The sequence below is a fragment of the Mytilus galloprovincialis genome, chromosome 3 (assembly GCF_965363235.1).
Source record: "Mytilus galloprovincialis chromosome 3, xbMytGall1.hap1.1, whole genome shotgun sequence".
NCBI lineage: Eukaryota > Metazoa > Mollusca > Bivalvia > Mytilida > Mytilidae > Mytilus > Mytilus galloprovincialis.
The window spans coordinates 81,494,506-81,512,943 of record NC_134840.1 but is presented as its reverse complement, the minus strand read 5'-3'; the positions used below and the strand labels follow the sequence as shown (position 1 = coordinate 81,512,943).

General features: G+C 30.2%; 1 protein-coding gene across 1 annotated transcript; it reads left to right on the top strand.

Annotated features, from left to right (window-relative positions):
- Positions 1–52: 52 nt before the first annotated feature.
- On the top strand, positions 53–16,461 carry LOC143069109 (uncharacterized). Its single transcript, XM_076243571.1, has 10 exons — positions 53–210; positions 774–935; positions 1,406–1,522; positions 2,203–2,370; positions 3,254–3,373; positions 5,903–6,043; positions 6,205–6,735; positions 7,280–7,338; positions 8,189–8,228; positions 9,980–16,461. The coding sequence occupies exons 2-10, from the start codon at positions 830–832 to the stop codon at positions 10,324–10,326; spliced, it is 1,629 nt and encodes a 542-aa protein (XP_076099686.1). The 5' UTR covers positions 53–210; positions 774–829; the 3' UTR covers positions 10,327–16,461.
- The last annotated feature ends 1,977 nt before the right edge of the window (positions 16,462–18,438 follow it).

Here is an 18,438-nt window from a genome sequence, read left to right as displayed (position 1 = left end):
TTCTTTCATCCGCTAATGTTTCGTATTTAAACAATGTGACACATGATTATAACTTTATTCTTTGAGTAAAATGAAAGTCTACTCGGAATTCTTCAGGATTTTTCTTCTTTAAATCAAAACGAAAGTAGGGAATTCCCAAAAAATATAACCACTTGTCTCGTGAGTCACAGAAAATAAAAACAAGAGTCCAACTTGAGCTCAAGGACACAAGTAAGATATATAGAGTTATTTTCATTTTTGAAGATTATTCAAATATGTGGTTTGCATTTGATGACACTGTCATAGACATCTTAATTTGCCTTTAAAAACAGAGACATAGCGACTTCTTCCCCCTAATCCCATGTGACACGAATTGCTTTTTTTCGGGATGGGCATGGATCATAATAATCCATTTCGGATATTATAGTTTAAATGGGGTATATATTTTTAATGCAAAATATATCATTTTGTAATCAAGCAAAGCTATTTTCACTGCATTTGTTTAGAATAACTACAATATAGAAATTTTGGTAGGCAACTTTGCCAGAAAATGAATTAGTTGCAAAATTGTTTCATTCGAAAATCCAGGGAATCAAACTCATCAACATTCTGGTACATATAATAGAAATAAGTTGCTGATTAAAAGTTTTTGCATTTATTAAATAAATTATATACTTAGCAAACTTCAATGTGCAGTAGTGCACACATAAAACATGCACCTGATCTCTTCCAAATTATTTCACACTATAATTGTTTATTTACCTTACTATGAATGTTTGTTTTAATACTTGCAGCCAAAGATTTTTGAAAAGGCTGGTTAAAAGGGTATGAAAACACTGCAAGAGTAAAGATGGAGATAATTTGTTCATGTCATGAAGCTACCAGTAGAAGAGTAAAGCAGATACAAGAGATTTGTACAGGAAAGGATATATCTGTAACTGTTAGGCAGTGTAGAGGTATGTATTATTAACTTTTTTAAGTGGCAAAACTGTAATTTCAAATGTGTAGGTTTTTATTCCCCTTTTGCATGCTTTCTTTCTGTTCATATTTTCTAAATCTCTAACAATGGAGTGTAAGAAAAAAATCTTATTTTTGGCATCTCTTTAAAAATCATTTGACAGAAATTGTGAAATAGTTTTGCAGATCATGATTTTGCCATATGTTCTATTGCTATTTTGTTTGCTATCTTGTCAATTACAGATTAACTCTATAAAAATTGCCTGGTCAAATTTAAACCAAACTTATTACAAAAAGTCCTTGCAATATACATGTTGAGCTGAAAATTTTGTATTTATAAAAGTAGTCACCTTTTTTTATAAGTAATGAATTATTTGGTCTCACAAAACATATACTTTTTTGTATTTTTTATTTATAGGAGTGATTATTTGTATTTTTACCAATAGCAAAATCAAACTTTATTTTTCAGGAATTGAAGATGCTAAAAAGTTGGAAGTAGATGTAAATAAATGTTGTGTGCTCATACTAGATGATGAATTGGTTGACTTATTAGAAAGTTGTGCAAAACTTGTTGCCAAAATACTAAGTATGAATGGTGGATTTTAGACTTGTAACAAGGGTGAATTATGGGAAAGGGCACTTATCATTTTATCCTTCAGTTTATTGGATGTTTATTGGTTATTCTCTTTTTCTTTTAATCAGATCTTCAGAAACGACCACTAACTATCATATTTTATTTACAGTGTTTAATTTAAACTCCCTTAATTTGCAATTAATTCTGAAAAAATCTTGAAAATGAAATTTAAAAGTGTTTACATCATTTCAAAACAGAGTTAAAAAAGAAATGATTAGAAAAAGCACATATAAACCCTTCAAAGAGCTTTTTTTATGAATATGGCCAATCATCAATAGAACTGAGTAGCCTAACAACACAATGGAAAACCAACGAAAAGTCATCTAGATTCCAGTCTTCCAAGATAACAAAATTTATGAATCCAACCACATTTAGGCCCTGGGTACAACTTATATGTTATTTGTTTTAAAAAATATAAAGTAAAAATATATTTTCTGTCAATGCATGTACATGTACTATGATTTTTCCAGTCCTGAAAAGTAATTTTTATTAGCCTGCTTTCATTTGCTATATCGGAAATTTGAAATTGTTGCCAATTCTTAACTTTGATTCATTTTGATGATTGCTATCAATATTAATTTGAAATTTCGCCGTATTGTGGTCTATTTTGACCTACAATCTATACTTTTCAGGGATGACATCCAAGCCTAACAAGTTGATATATTTCAAACTTGTTACTGATGAAAAGATGGAAATGTTTGCAACTGACGAATGTGAATGGAGACAATGTGTTAACTCTGAGGAGGAACTGATCAAAATTTATACAATGAAAATATGTAAATCTCCGACAGAGTCTGATGGTAGGTACATAAAATATTTTGATGAAAAAAAACGTTCAGTTCTTTTAAACATTAAATGATTTAATTTCAATGTATGAAGAAATTTATGACCTGTATACCAGCACATGAGAAAAATATGAATGGAAACAGAAAAAAGAATGTAAGATATGAGTTCTGGTGTGGTGATTTAGCTTTTTCATCCTAAAATTTAAGTGTTTTGAGTATTTGTGAGAATTTGGATGCACAATTTATCTAATGTAAACCCCAAAAAATCATTAAAAAATATGCATATTAAGACACTTATTGTAATAAAAACAAACCTTCTATAGAGTCTTTGGCCTTATATGCCTATATTGGATTTACTGGTATGCATTGATCATTTATCTTCAAGTATTACCTCTTGAAATTAAAGTGGGATAAATTGTTCCAGAAAACAAAACATAATGTAGTTTGGATAAGTTTATTCCCTTTATGTAATATTTAGTGAACAAAAGTTGGTTTTTCTTCTATAACTTTAGTTTTCCTCAACTGAATGTTATGAATCTCATACACAATGCTTATCACCACAAAAAACAGACCAATTTTGAATTTTTGTTGCATCACTTGAACTGTTCTTGAGTTATGTCCTTTTACAAATGGAAAAGTTGATGATTTTTTTTGTTTCCGTTCTCTAACTAAAACTTGCCTCGTCCAAATGTAATTTAACTTAAACACAATACTTATTACATGTACTACAAAAATCAGATCAATAACAAATTTAGTTAGCATCACTTTTACTGTTCTTAAGTTATGTCCCTTGATAACTTTATATGATATGCAAGCGGGGGCATCATTTACTTTTAATTGCTTCAAACTGTGTATTATTACAGAGTATTTTATATGTTATATTCTTTTACAATTTCAGAAACAACAAATACATGTCAATCAATGCAGTCACTGACCCTGCAGAGTACAGAGCATTTGTCTCATTCTTCTTTCACCAATGAACCAGCTGTTAACCTGCCAACGAACATCACTCATACAAGTATTTATCATAAAATTTGTCATTATTATACGACCGCAAAAATTTTAATTTTTCGTCGTATATTGCTATCACGTTGGCGTCGTCGTCCTGCGTCGTCTTGCGTCGTCGTCGTCGTCGTACGAATACTTTTAGTTTTCGCACTCTAACTTTAGTAAAAGTGAATAGAAATCTATGAAATTTTAACACAAGGTTTATAACCACAAAAGGAAGGTTGGGATTGATTTTGGGAGTTTTGGTCCCAAAATTTTAGGAATTAGGGGCCAAAAGGGGCCCAAATAAGCATTTTCTTGGTTTTCGCACTATAACTTTAGTTTAAGTAAATAGAAATCTATGAAATTTTGACACAAGGTTTATTACCACAAAAGGAAGGTTGGGATTGATTTTGGGAGTTGAGGTCTGAACAGTTTAGGAATTAGGGGCCAAAAAGGGGCCCAAATAAGCATTATTCTTGGTTTTCGCACAATAACTTTAGTATAGGTAAATAGAAATCTTTGAAATTTAAACACAAGGTTTATGACCATAAAAGGAAGGTTGGGTTTGATTTTGGGAGTTTTGGTCCCAACAGGTTTTTAGGAATAAGGGGCCCAAAGGGTCCAAAATTGAACTTTGTTTGATTTCATCAAAAATTGAACAATTGGGGTTCTTTGATATGCCGGAACTAACTGTGTATGTAGATTCTTAATTTTTGGTCCTGTTTTCCAATTGGTCTACATTAAGGTCCAAAGGGTCCAAAATTAAACTTAGTTTGATTTTAACAAAAATTGAATCCTTGGGGTTCTTTGATATGCTGAATCTAAAAATGTACTTAGATTTTTTATTATTGGCCCAGTTTTCAAGTTGGTCCAAATCGGGGTCCAAAATTAAACTTTGTTTGATTTCATCAAAAATTGAATAATTGGGGTTCTTTGATATGCCAAATCTAACTGTGTATGTAGATTCTTAATTTTTAGTCCCGTTTTCAAATTGGTCTACATTAAATACCAAAGGGTCCAAAATTAAACTAAGTTTGATTTTAATAAAAATTGAATTTTTTGGCTTTTTTGATATGCTGAATTTAATCATGTACTTAGATTTTTGATTATGGGCCCAGTTTTCAAGTTGGTTCAAATCAGGATCCAAAATTATTATATCAAGTATTGTGCAATAGCAAGAAATTTTCAATTGCACAGTATTCAGCAATAGCAAGAAATGTTCAATTGCACAGTATTGTGCAATAGCAAAAAATGTTCAATTGCACAGTATTGTGCAATAGCAAGAAATCTTCAATTGCACAGTATTGTGCAATAGCAAATATTTTCAATTGCACAGTATTGCGCAATAGCAAGAAATATCTAATTGCACAATATTGTGCAATAGCAAGAAATTTTCAATTGATTGGAGTTATCTTTCTTTGTCCAGAATAGTAGTTAAATCAACTTAAATCATTGTTTTATACAATGCACAATGTATATTCACTTTTACTACCAACTGATAAATTAAAACACTCTTTACCATTCAGTGATAACAAGCACTTTTTGTTACATTTTAATATTTTATGATGTATTTAAATGAGTAGTTATTGTTGCATACTTCATTAGAAATTTGAATTGAGATCAGTTTTGAAAAAAGGGAAAGGGGGATGTGAAAAAAAATGGTGGGGGGGTTTAATTTTTCTCATTTCAGATTTCATAAATAAAAAGAAAATTTCTTCAAACAATTTTCAAAGACAAAAAAAATATTTTAAGTTCATTAGACCACATTCATTCTGTGTCCAAAACCTATGCTGTGTCAACTATTTAATCACAATCCAAATTAAGAGCTGAATCCAGCTTGAATGTTGTGTCCATACTTGCCCCAACCGTTCAGGGTTCAACCTATGCGGTCGTATAAAGCTGCGCCCTGCAGAGCATCTGGTTATTATCAGTTACAGTCAATGGCAGTCTATGTGAATTTTGATTGATTGCTGATATTTAATGCTTCTTTTGGCGCAATAGATTATATATATTAGTTGCCAGTTTTCAATAAAAAAAACTTGGCATGGCAAGTGACCTGAGAGAACCATCTACCTTTGGCAGGAAAACTTGCAATCCTTGTCATTTAAGATCAGGGGCTAACACAACTTGTCAGGAGAAGTTTTAAAACTCTCAACCTCAGTGTTGACATGTTAGTGAATACTGTAGCTAGACTACTTAGATTTAGCCAATGAGGTCCCTGGTGAATGTTGAAAAATACTATCCCTCAAAATTTGTTAACAGGTCAAGTAAACAGAAATGACTACCACTGTGACTGTTACATGCATGAGGCCGAAAACAAAATCAAGGTTGTTTGATTTTGCTTACCCTTAAAATGTCAGGATACAAATCATTTCAAATTAATTTTTTATAAAGTTTTTTTCATTCTTCAACATCATTTTTTTGGCCTTTATTCTTTGGTTTACAGTGGTTCTTACAAGTCTGATTATCTCCCTTGACTTCCTGGGAACGTTGTGTTATTTTCTGTCAAAGATTAAAATATTTGGTGTTCATGTGAATTTACATTTATTTTTTGTAGGACCAGAAGCTGTAGAAAGTAGACACTCATTCTCCAGTGGTGATGACAATCATGATGAGAAACAGGGCTTGAATGACTTAAAAGGCCAATCTGATTCTGTGGAGAGAGGTGTTCATAAGTCAAAAAGTGTACAATATCTTGGTAAATACGTTCATAAATTTGATTATTTAATATTGTGTGTTAATCGAGTACATAGCAGGGTTTATGTTTATGTCCCATTATCATTTTTTTTATTTTGATTTGCCTCTGGATTCCCCCCCCCTTCCCTCATATAGTTTATAAGTTTCATTGTTTTTTTTCAGGTACCTCAGTTAGTTTACCAGAAAACAAACAGAATGATATTGAACACAAAGGAGACAGGAAAAGTTTACCAAATGATTTACAGAGTGTTGCTACATACAATTTATATCCAAGGTTGAGTGGAATGTCATCATATGTGGAAGCTGGGATGTCTTATGGCAATGCACAGTCACATGGCAATTTGCCAACACATTGTCATTTAGAGCCACACAGTCAATTTCAGTCCCCAAACCTAAATAGACCATTACAACCTTGGTCTTCTCTGAATGGATGTAGCTTTAATTCATCTGGTCCTCAAGCTTTGACTTGTCAGAGTGGCCAGGGGTACAGTTGTCGTTGTGGTTCATGCCCAACGCTGCATCAACACTCTGCAAGTTTTCCTCAGTTCCATACCTTACAGCCAAAATCTATAGTAGGCAGTTCCACTGGCAGACCTGATACAACCAATAACATGAACTTTAGACCAGAGATAATTGCCATCAACAGAGGTTTTACACCAACATATAATCCTAATATACAGACAGATGGATCAGGTTTGCAAATTAGCATTTTAAAACAACTGCATTCTGGGTAATCCTTTCAAATTGGGTAAAATTAATTAAAATTGTGATTGTTGATAACAGTATATAGGTACAGTGAAATTAAAGCCAATGACATGGCATTTTTTGAATCAGTGTAATATACTTCAAGTGAGCTTTGCAACTCGATTAAAAGGTTTGATTATTTTATTGAAATATCGTTATGGATCTTTCATTATTTTTGCACACTACTTTTTCACCCTCTGATATATTTCTTATGCTGTAAGTTTTTCCTATGTATTTTCAAAATTGTTTAGATAATCTTAAAATTAAGAATGAAAGATAATAGGTATCCTACGAAAAATAGTAATGAATCAAACGTAATTTGTACAAATTAACTGTGTTTTTGTCAATGTTTTTTTTTTTTTTAAAGAATTGTAAAGGAAGGACAGAGAAAGTACATGTAATCAAATAACTTAGTTAACTAGCTCTGTAAATTCATAAAGAATAGTGCCTTCCTCTTATTTAGAAAAAAATATATTTTTGTTTCTTATTTCAGATAACAGGACCTTATCTTGTGACCATTGTGGACATTCTGTTATCCCAAAACATGAAATGGTACTTATTCATAACTTAATCATTTATTACACTTTGTTACAATTGTTTTCTACAACCATGTAAGTCTGACTGAGTTGCAATTAAGAATTGAATGCTTCTTTTTGTCACTTCATTGGGGTGTAAAAATGTTGACTGAAGTACATTTCATTCTAAAATGTGCGCATGGTCAACACTTTTAAAACCCTATGAAGTTACAAAAAGAAGCATTCAATACTTATAATTACATTTTTAAGCTAGGATCATGAAAACACGATTTTTATCAAGTTTTAATTTAATTTACCTATACAGTACACTTTATTGTGGGACCTGGTGTCATCATGAGTGATAAATTTTATTGTGTAATGAAGTTGATAAAGGAATAACATGATATTGCAGTGTAGCCAATCAGAAAAACGTATTCTATTGAAACATACATCTAATGTAATTATTATAAGATAAGCTACAAAAAAATTAAGATAAAAAAGATGTAGGACATATTGTTATTAGACCCATCTTTACTGTGGCTTTTGCATATAGGCTTTGTTTCTCCTTCAAATTTGAAAGACTCAATCATGAACATTTTACCTTCAATCAAGGCCCAAGAAATTGGTTTGCCACAATTTTTCTTAAATTGAGACACCCATTTTTTCCTGACGCATCATATAGTTTTTTTGATTTTTTTCTTCTTGTGTGTTTTATTTTGCAGAAAATAATGATTTATTTAAGATTTTATTTGAAGAGATCTTGTTTTTTTCATTTTTTAATATAATCTATTTTCTATACATTTATAACAAGTCTTTATCCATTAATTTTTCCAAAACTATGCTATTGTATATGTACTTTTTAAATGTTTCAAATTTTGCATTTTCAGAGTGATATTGGACCTTCATGTGAGACTTATCATTCTGCTGGTATGTTTTGTCATTTGTACATTGTATCAAGGGAAGGCACTTCCAAATAGGAAAATTTCACTTACATTTTCACATTACTTTACACAAACCCATAGTTGCATATTAAATTGCCTCCTTAGGGTCCAGTGTATGTTTTAATGGAAAAAAACAGCCATAAAAATGGATAACTTGGATTGCTGGAAAGTATGCCAAAGTAAACAGCTCACTTTAAGATCAACACCTGACTCCCTGAAAAATTGAGACATACAGACAGCAACAAACTGCAACAAAAACAACACAACCATTTAAAAGCTAATAAGAGTCATGACAAATCATGACTTCAATTTTTGAACCCTGGAATTTAAAAAAAAATATTTTGTTTTATCTTTTACATCTTGTATGCCAATTGGTATTCACCTTGCAGACTCTGATAGAAATTGCATGTTTATGAAATAAAAGTAATACATGTAATACAATGCTTTTCAGATTAATGATAGTTTGATTAAATTTCAATTATCTTATACTCTCAAAATCCAATATTAATATACCAGGATATTTTGTTTGTGAAAACTGAAGCAATCCGGCGTTTTACGTTTTTGCGAATTGGCATTACTTTTCCGGGATATAAAGATAACGTTTCCACAAAAAAAGTCTACATTTACAAATGATACCTTACTTTTCTGCGAAAATAGTAACTATTACGGAAAAAATAAATTATTTCTTTTTTGAGAAAATAATTAAAGAGTACCTTGAACTTTGTCCTAAATGAAAACTGCAACAACTGTTGATTGTAGTAGCATGAATTTTTTAACAGCACTGAGTATGCATTGCACATTGAAAGTCAATATGATCTACCTCGGGCTGGAGATTTAGTCTTCGGGTTGTGTATACATCTATAAGCAGATCCCACATTTTGATAAAAAGTGGAAGTAACACGAACACAAGAGGAATGAAGTTGCCATTTTACACCCATGTATTGAATAATAAACTGTGCCATCTATGAAAATGTCAGTTATTTCATTACATAGACAATCATAGACATTTCAAGTTGGTGAAACATGAAAATATAACGATTCCGACATCATCATCTTTCATATTTTTAATTTCTAGTATATTGTAGATATAACATCAGAACCTTTTTTGTATAAAAATAGGAAATAAATAATTTATCTCACATATATATTCAAATATTAACAATTTACTACCAGGTAAATTTCCGGAAAAGTAAAAAATATAATTTCTGGAAACGTATACTTTAAATTTGCGGAAACTTAGTATTGGAACTTTGAAAAATTAGCGGAAATGCAATACACCCAAGCAATCAGGTAATTGTGACAGCTTTAAACCAATTATACAATTATCACAGTAAAAAGCAAAAACAAAATAACAATATTGTAAATTACACTTGTCCTTGATCTCACTTTCGTTATTAAAATTCTGCACTGCATTAAATCTATATAAATGCATTAAATTTATATACAAAAATTAACTACTATAATTGTTGTAGTTTCAGAATCTTCATTTATAATGAGCAATTGATCATCTGTATTATATGTGATTTATGTGGTGATGTTTGTCTTTTCAATTGCTTTTTGTTTTTTGACATGACCTTGTGTGTTTGGGTGTCCCTTTATTTTCTTTCGCTTCTGTTTCTTACCTTATTTATAGAAAATTGCAAGATGTACACATTTCTCCTAACATGAATAATTATATATGCTGATGTAATTAGATGTGAATTTCACCTGAAATGTATCTAATATTTATCTATTAAGGTGGTGCTTCTGGTATGACAGAGAAAGAATACATGAATCCTGACAAGATCAGTGTATTGGAATTAAAGGAAGCAGTAATGGTAATGATTAGAGACACCCTGGATTGTTCCGATTATTACAACTGGAAGAAACTTGCAGACCTCCACAAATGGTCCTTTGGTAGAATATACCAGCTTGAACAGAAGTGGAAGAGTCGGAAAATTGAGAGTCCTTTCATGCATCTGATAGAAGAATTCCAGCATTACACATTACTTGATCTGAAGGAAGATCTGAAACAAATACCGAGAAAAGATCTTCTGCATAAAATAGAGGAACTTCAAAGTAAAGGAATGCTGTTCCATAATTAGATTACTTGTGCAAAATCAAGGGAGACAATTAACAAGGTTAAACTTTTATTGCTTACTATAGATGCAAAGAGGTTTTAGATTTTGAATTTAAAGTTTCAGATTTTGATTAATTACTGTAACGATGAAGAATTTTAAAGTACTGATGATATTTAAAATCCAGATATGCATTTTCAGGGTTAATTCCAATACAGCTGTTTTGATATTTCACCTAATCAGATAAATGATATAAAAAGCCTTACGAGGTTAATAATAACTCTTTGGAAAAATAGGTCTTGTTTTACACCACATTATTTATTCAGAGTACAGAAAAAAAACTATATTTATATATTATATGTCTAGGTCCTGCCATGCCTTAAAACTTTTCCAGTTGCACATGTTTGTATGTACTCAGAATAAATTTTGTGGTATAAACACAGCAATAACTGCCAATGGGTTAAGAACCTTAATGTGTTTTTTCAGCATCTATATTTTGTAAATAGAAAATTACATTATACATATACCTTCATTTGTATATTTTCCTGCTTTGCGTAAAAATATCTATATACATGATGTTTATACAGTCATGCCTTGAAAACAAGAGGACTATAATTAATATTTTTATAATTGTAGTCAGACTGTAAATACTGCTGTAAAGTTATCAACCTATAAATTCTGGCACAAAGATTTCTTAAAATTATTCTATAAAAGTATTAAGATAGCTATTTGAAATTCATTCAATTTATTGTAAACTCCTGCATGTTTTGGGCTCCTGTGTTAACATATAAAACACTTTATTTTTTTGTTTAGATAAGGCACATTCATGCCAAGAAAGAAAGGTATTTTTTTTCATTGACAAAAGTGTTTGTAGTAAAATTAGGATAGGTGAATATTGGTGATTGTAAGAAATTACACATAATTTTTGTTTAGTATTTACTAATAGGGCACATTTATAACATATAGGGCTATTTCATTGCAAAAAAATGCTCCTGACCTTCTGATAAGGTTGTGTGGGAGCAAACAGTCTTTTGCAAATCATCTTTATCATACTAGTCCCAGGATTTTTATTTTATACATTACAATCATGACATAATATATTTTTATATGTGTATCAATTTTTTTAAGATATTTGATGTTAATTTTATTGAATTGAATAATTTTATTATCAAAGATATAAAGTTAAAAAAAATTAAAAACAATTCAATTTAATTTATTATTAAAGAGAATTTTATTGATATTTAAATCTATATTCATATAAGATATTAAGTTACATGTAACATTTACACTAAATATCTTATATGAATATATATTTCAATATCAATTGTAAATGAATGAAATGTAATTGAAATTAATTTTATTTAATCATTTTAATGTAAATTTCATTGAAATTGAATTCATTTTTTTTATGATAGTTAGGGTTATTTTTTTGAAGGGAAATTGAAATAATTTTTTGTTTATCAAGGACAGTTAGGGCAAATTTTTGAATTTTACACATGTGTTTTCAATATTTCCTATAAAGGCGTGCAATAAAAGAAAACTGGTACTTGGAAGTTTACCATTGTTTATTGAAATTTGATTTTCCAAAGGGGAAAAAGTAAAAATGCATGTTTTATTCTTAAGGGAACCAGTCTTTACCTCTTTAATCCAATATTCCTTTTCACTGGGACTATATAGCATTATTTACTTGGCAAGCCATGAATATTAGATGTTTAAAATCTTATTTTCTGTTATGTGTAAATATCATATATATCTTTTTATTGTGTAAATATTATACATAAGTATCTTTTTATTGTGTAAATATTATATATATATATATATCTTTTTATTGTGTAAATATTATACATATAAATCTTTTTATTGTGTAAATATCATATACATTGTTATTGTTTTTATATCATATATATCTTTAGTGCATAACATCATATATATTTTTAATGTGTAAATATCATACATAAAGGAAGCTATGGTCTGTGATGTGATGATGTATGCAAAGAAGATTTGTTATATAACATATGTATCGTATACAGTATTACTATTATTTTCAGTGTCAGATCCTGGGGTTGTCCCTCTTTTTTTTGACAATCAATGCTTTTGAATAGGGAAATATGATTGTAACCCTCTTTATCCTGGGTTGGAACCCTCCTTTTAAAAATGGCTGGATCCACCCCTGATTTTCATTATAAATATGATCATTCATTGATTGTCAAAGACAAGCTCATCATATAGATTTTCAAAAGTTTTAAATTTATTTGTTTAATAATCCTAGCTTATCTTGTGATAATTTTTTTCAATGTAAGACATCTTAGTTTGTTTCAAAGTAGGAAAGTTGTTAGTGCTTCAAAAGCATTCTTGCTTTAAGGAAAAGGAGTAGGTCCGGTAAGGGCCGATTTTGGCCTCAAATTTCAGGTTCATCCAACGAAAGTTTTTGGATACTTTTTAAACACTTAAGTGTCTATTTCAATTGATTCGATTAGTTTATGTGAAAGATTTAAACTGATTTAGTCATTAAAAATGCTCTGATTGAAGCTTAAATATGAAAAATCTATCAAATATGCCAAAAAACGTCACTTTTCAGATGGTTTTTGTCAAAAATGAAAGTGGCCGCATCAGTGTTCATCCTCAACCTTTATATATGTTTTGTATTATCATCAAATACAACTTACATTTCAATATTATAAATGAACACGAATGCGGCCACTTTCATTTCAGACGGAAACCGTCTAAAAATTAACCAAAATGCTTAAATTTTGAAGATTTCAGTAATTTAGCATGACTTAATGATGCTAGTACGCGATATGTGTGCATTGTATTGTCAAATACAGCTCATATTTATGTAGCAGAAGCATTTTACTTTCCAAAATATAGCTTAATATTCACAATTTTGTAAAACTGCTATATTTTGGGGCCAAAAAGGGGTCTTACTGAACCTACTCCTTTATAAGTAGTATTTTTTTTATGCTGTGCAGATACTTTCTATATTTTTTATTTGTTGTCTGTGCTTGTTTTTCATTAATTATAATTATTTTTTTTATTATTTTTATAGCACTGTCTATAAATGGCATGTTATACACATATATGTTAAATTTCATCATATAACCAAACATCCAAAATCATTACTGTGGATTTATTTATTTTCATGAGTATCAAATAATGTGGATTGAGGAAGCATTATATTTTTTGAAAGTTTATTTCATGGTTCATACAAGCCAATAGGAAATTTGTACTTATTGAAATCTAAATTTTGTGGTTCACATTTACCTAAAAAATCCACAATTTTTTTTTTTTTTTTTTTTTTTTTTTTTTTTAATATTAAACGTATTTTATTAACAATCACCTGTTACCTCAACCCTTAGTTGCCCAGGGGAGCAACTAAGGGGGCCCCAATTTTTACAGAAAATCCATAAAAATTGATACCCCAGGAATAACAATGAATCAACAGTTCATTCAGAAGTCCATTTTTTTGATATATTTTCTCATGATACAATATTTTATTTTTGTAGCAAAACACGGACCCCAAATATAGGTACAATCTAAAATCTGCTTTAACTGGGGATTTTGGTTATTTTTAAAACTTTAAGCATAACTTTTACAACTCTCTTAGTTATTGACTTCTGATATAATATGTATATAAGAGTTCACAAAGTCAAACCAGTTAATACATGTAAATTGTCATGACTTAATTTGCTGTCTTCAAACTGTCAGATATAGAGTTGTCAAAACTGCATTGGGTGAATGAAACTGTATGAATTGACTTATTACATACACTGTAAACCAATTCATTTATTTAAACTATATCTCATTTGTATTTGTCAGGCCCGTGGTAGATGACTTTATTAAGCTGTATTATTTTTCTATTTACTATTTGTTGTTGTATATCCCTATAGGAAATCCAAGTTTGACATATTTTGAACATTTTAATTTTTCATGAGAGAGTCATGTAAATAAAGTCTCTCATAAAAATAAGATGGTTCATAGAAATTGTACATAATAATTAAATGGAAAAGATGAAGTTACAGCTAATAGTTTGTGCACATTCAAGTTATATTCCTGTTTCAAAAAGTCCTGTAGAAATCTCAAATTTCATATGAAATTGAAGTTTAATTTGAATTATTATCTTTCCTGACAATTTGTTTCTGCAATAAAAAGCAAGGGTAAGAAAATTGCATACAAAACTAATACAGTGAAATCTGTGTATAAATGTCAATGGTAAAACCATAGAAATCTGACCTAATGCTAGAGGTGACCCTTGAAATATATATATTAATTTCTGTGTCATGTGGTCTCTGTTGAAGAGTTGTCTCATTGGCAATCATACCACATCTTCTTTTTTATACATAAGTATAACTTAAGGTGGTACCTAAAATTAGTTTGGCTCGTTTAATTTTCATAAAATTTTGACAAACATTTACTTTGATCCTTTGACAAAAATATAAAAATTTCAAAATCTTTGAACCATACACTTTCTCGGAAAATTTGCATTGGATATATAGCAGTTTGACAATCATGAATTTTGATTATTGAGTAGCTTAAATTTCCTTAACAATACAATGTGATTAAAACGTTTACCTGATTTTACAGAGTTATCTCCCTGTAGTGTTAGGTACCACCTTAGTGGGGCACTAAGAATTTAACCTGAGAAGACAGGTTTTAACTTATTAGAGGTTACCATTATATATAAAAAGAAGATGTGGTATGATTGCCAATGGGACTACTGTCCACAAGAGACCAAATGACATAGAAATTTACATCTATATGTCAATGTATGGCCTTCAACAATGAGCAAGGCCCATACTGCTTACACATTTTCTCTGCTTTCAAACTGATGTTGGTAAGGATTATGCTGAAAGGAATGAATAAGGAGACTTTACAATCAAAAACATAATGAAAACGATATACTATATGAAAAAAGTAACATAACAACAAAAAGACCTTGTCTATGTGTTGGAACAATAGGCTTCTATCATAGAGATGATTTTATTTCTTATTTTACTCTGGAACAACTTTTTTAGAGTTTGATTATTTTAAGTATGAACGAAGGGCATTATATTTGTGTACAGAAATGAATGGATTCAATCACAATTTGTTTACAACATTTTGTTTTATTTATATGATTAATCCATTTCATGTTAGAAAAAAATGATTAAATAAATTGATTAGGTTTAATTTAGAATTGGAGTGATTTTCAACAGATGATTTCTTTTCCATTTATAAATGGCAACCTCATGTTTTATAATTAGATTTACTTCAAACCTCTCACAACAAGTTTACTTGTGAAATACAATCTTTTGGTGCTTAAAAACATTGAATTCTTTTTAAAAGAAAAGTTCTAGAACTCAAATGTATAAACAACTTTATTGTATAAAGTTTTTGCATAACTATATATATAAATATATATTATACATGTATATGTATGAAATCCATAGTATTGATTATTTTTACTTTTATATTCAGATTTGTTTGATGTTATTGATATTTATCATCTTTGAGGTGATTGATTATATGTATAAGAACATAGTATAAAGTTGTCACATGTTTAGACGTGTATAATAAAATTTGAAATTTGAAATGGAGACATGGAAATCACATTATCATCTTTTACGACAAATAGCTGATCTGAAATATACACCATCTATTTGCCACTACCCTGGTATACACCCTGTACTGTTTTACAACCCTCATTAAAGCCACGAGTAAAGGCACTACATCAACCACGAAAGCTATATTTTTATGTAGCCTAACTGGTCTAGTAGTCCAGGGCACTGGGCACTCTGCAGGCAGTGTTGCCACAGTGTCAAAGAAGCAAGGGTTTGAATCCAGCAGAGGGAAGAAAAAAGTTGGCTAACACGAACAATGAGCATAATTCTCCCGACTCAAATTTTCTCCTATTGAAATTGAAGTTTTTTATTTTAATTGTTTAAAATAAAAGAAATATTCTGAAAATATTTTATACTAAAAAAAGAATTTCAGTTTATGTTCCGAACAGAATAAAGGTATAGAATATTTGAACAGAATTATAGCATTGTTTTTCGCAAAGTTTTCTTTAAAAAAACCTGTTATGTCAGAAGTCACAGCAATCTCTGAATATGCTGATCAGTTCTTAGCTTTATAAAATGTGGAAAAAATGCAATCATGGATTTGAATAAAAGTAAACGAGAGGTATTATGCAGTTGAAAATCAATGTTCTATCTCCAATAGAAATACCGGGATAAATTTCTGAAACAACATTGTGATACTTTGTTTTGTGTTTTACCCTTTCAAGAACAATTCGGGGCTTTTAAATTTTGCGATTTTTTGAATTAACTTGCTGCAGTTTAATAAGGCAAGATCCTAGTCTAATATATTCATGACAATTTATTCGCAACGACTTATATTCACGTTATTTTTCTACCCAAGAAAGTCACGAGAATAAATCCCTCGCGAAAATAAATTGGCTTACAGTACTTTTCATGTAAGTAAAAGATTCATATACGTCTCAGTCAAATTTTTATGGAACTGCTCTTTTTAAGTTTACTAGAAATTTGTACTACTTTTACCAAATGGCAAATACATAAGATTCACACAACAACTGGTGTTTATACAATATATGAAGCTCAAATAAAATTCTCTAGTCTTTTTAAAATTATGATAAAATTTATCAGAAACAAATCAGAGGGATGTATAAATACCCTGCCATTCTTAAATTAGGTCATTAGTTTTCTTGTTTGAATTGTTTTACATTGTCATTTTTGGGGCCTTTTATAGCAGACTATGCAGTATGTGCTTTGTTCATTGTTGAAGGTCGTACAGTGACCTATAGTTGTAAATTTCCGTGACATTTGGTGAGAGTTGTCTCATTAGCAATCATACCAGATCTTTTTTTTTAATATCTAGTCTGTGTTTATGTTAGATTTTCCTCTGCTTTGTATTGATCTGATGATTTAAGCCATTTTCTACTGATTTTAGTAACACCTGTGATATGTATTACTATGTCATTGAGATGGGGGCGTAAACTATTTGTATAAAGCTTTATTTATAGAAGTTAGAAGACCTGAATGCTTCCTATCTTGTATGCAGATGCATTAGTTTATGGAGTTTCTGCCACTCATATGTGCAATAATCTTTACCTCATTTTCATGGTTCAGCAACTACTTGAACAAAAAATTGTTTATTGTAAAGTAAATTTTTCACTTATGAGTAATAAGACAACTATATTTGGTATATGGGTTCCTTGCAATGGCTACATGTATGTCAGCCAAAGTTCACCTGACCTCGACCTGATTTAATGGATCAGCGATCAAGGTTAAAAGAAAGTGATTAGGTCAGTTTCTTATATACTATAAGCAGTAGGTCAACTATAATTGGTGTATGGGATGATTGTAATGGGAACATGTCAGTCTTGCAGGTTTCTCCTGACCTTGACCTCATTTTAATGATTCATTGTAAATGTTAAAAGTTTTTATACAACCGCAAAATTTGAAAAAATTTTCGTCGTATATTGCTATCACGTTGGCGTCGTCGTCGTCGTCGTCGTCCGAATACTTTTAGTTTTCGCACTCTAACTTTAGTAAAAGTGAGTGGAAATCTATGAAATTTTAACACAAGGTGTATGACCACAAAAGGAAGGTTGCTATTGATTTTGGGAGTTTTGGTCCCAACATTTTAGGAATTAGGGGCCAATAAGGGCCCAAATAAGCATTTTCTTGGTTTTCGCACTATAACTTTAGTTTAAGTTAATAGAAATTTATGAAATTTTGACACAAGGTTTATGACCACAAAAGAACGGTTGGGATTGATTTTGGGAGTTTTGGTTTCAACAGTTTAGGAATTAGGGGCCAAAAAAGGGCCCAAATAAGCATTATTCTTGGTTTTCGCACAATAACTTTAGTTTAAGTAAATAGAAATCAATGAAATTTAAACACAATGTTAATGACTACAAAAGGAAGGTTGGTATTGATTTTGGGAGTTTAGGTCCCAACAGTTTAGGAATTAGGGGCCAAAAAGGGACCCAAATAAGCATTTTTCTTGGTTTTCGCACCATAACATTAGTATAAGTAAATAGAAATCTATGAAATTTAAACACAAGGTTTATGACCATAAAAGGAAGGTTGGTATTGATTTTGGGAGTTTTGGTCCCAACAGAATAAGGGGCCCAAAGGG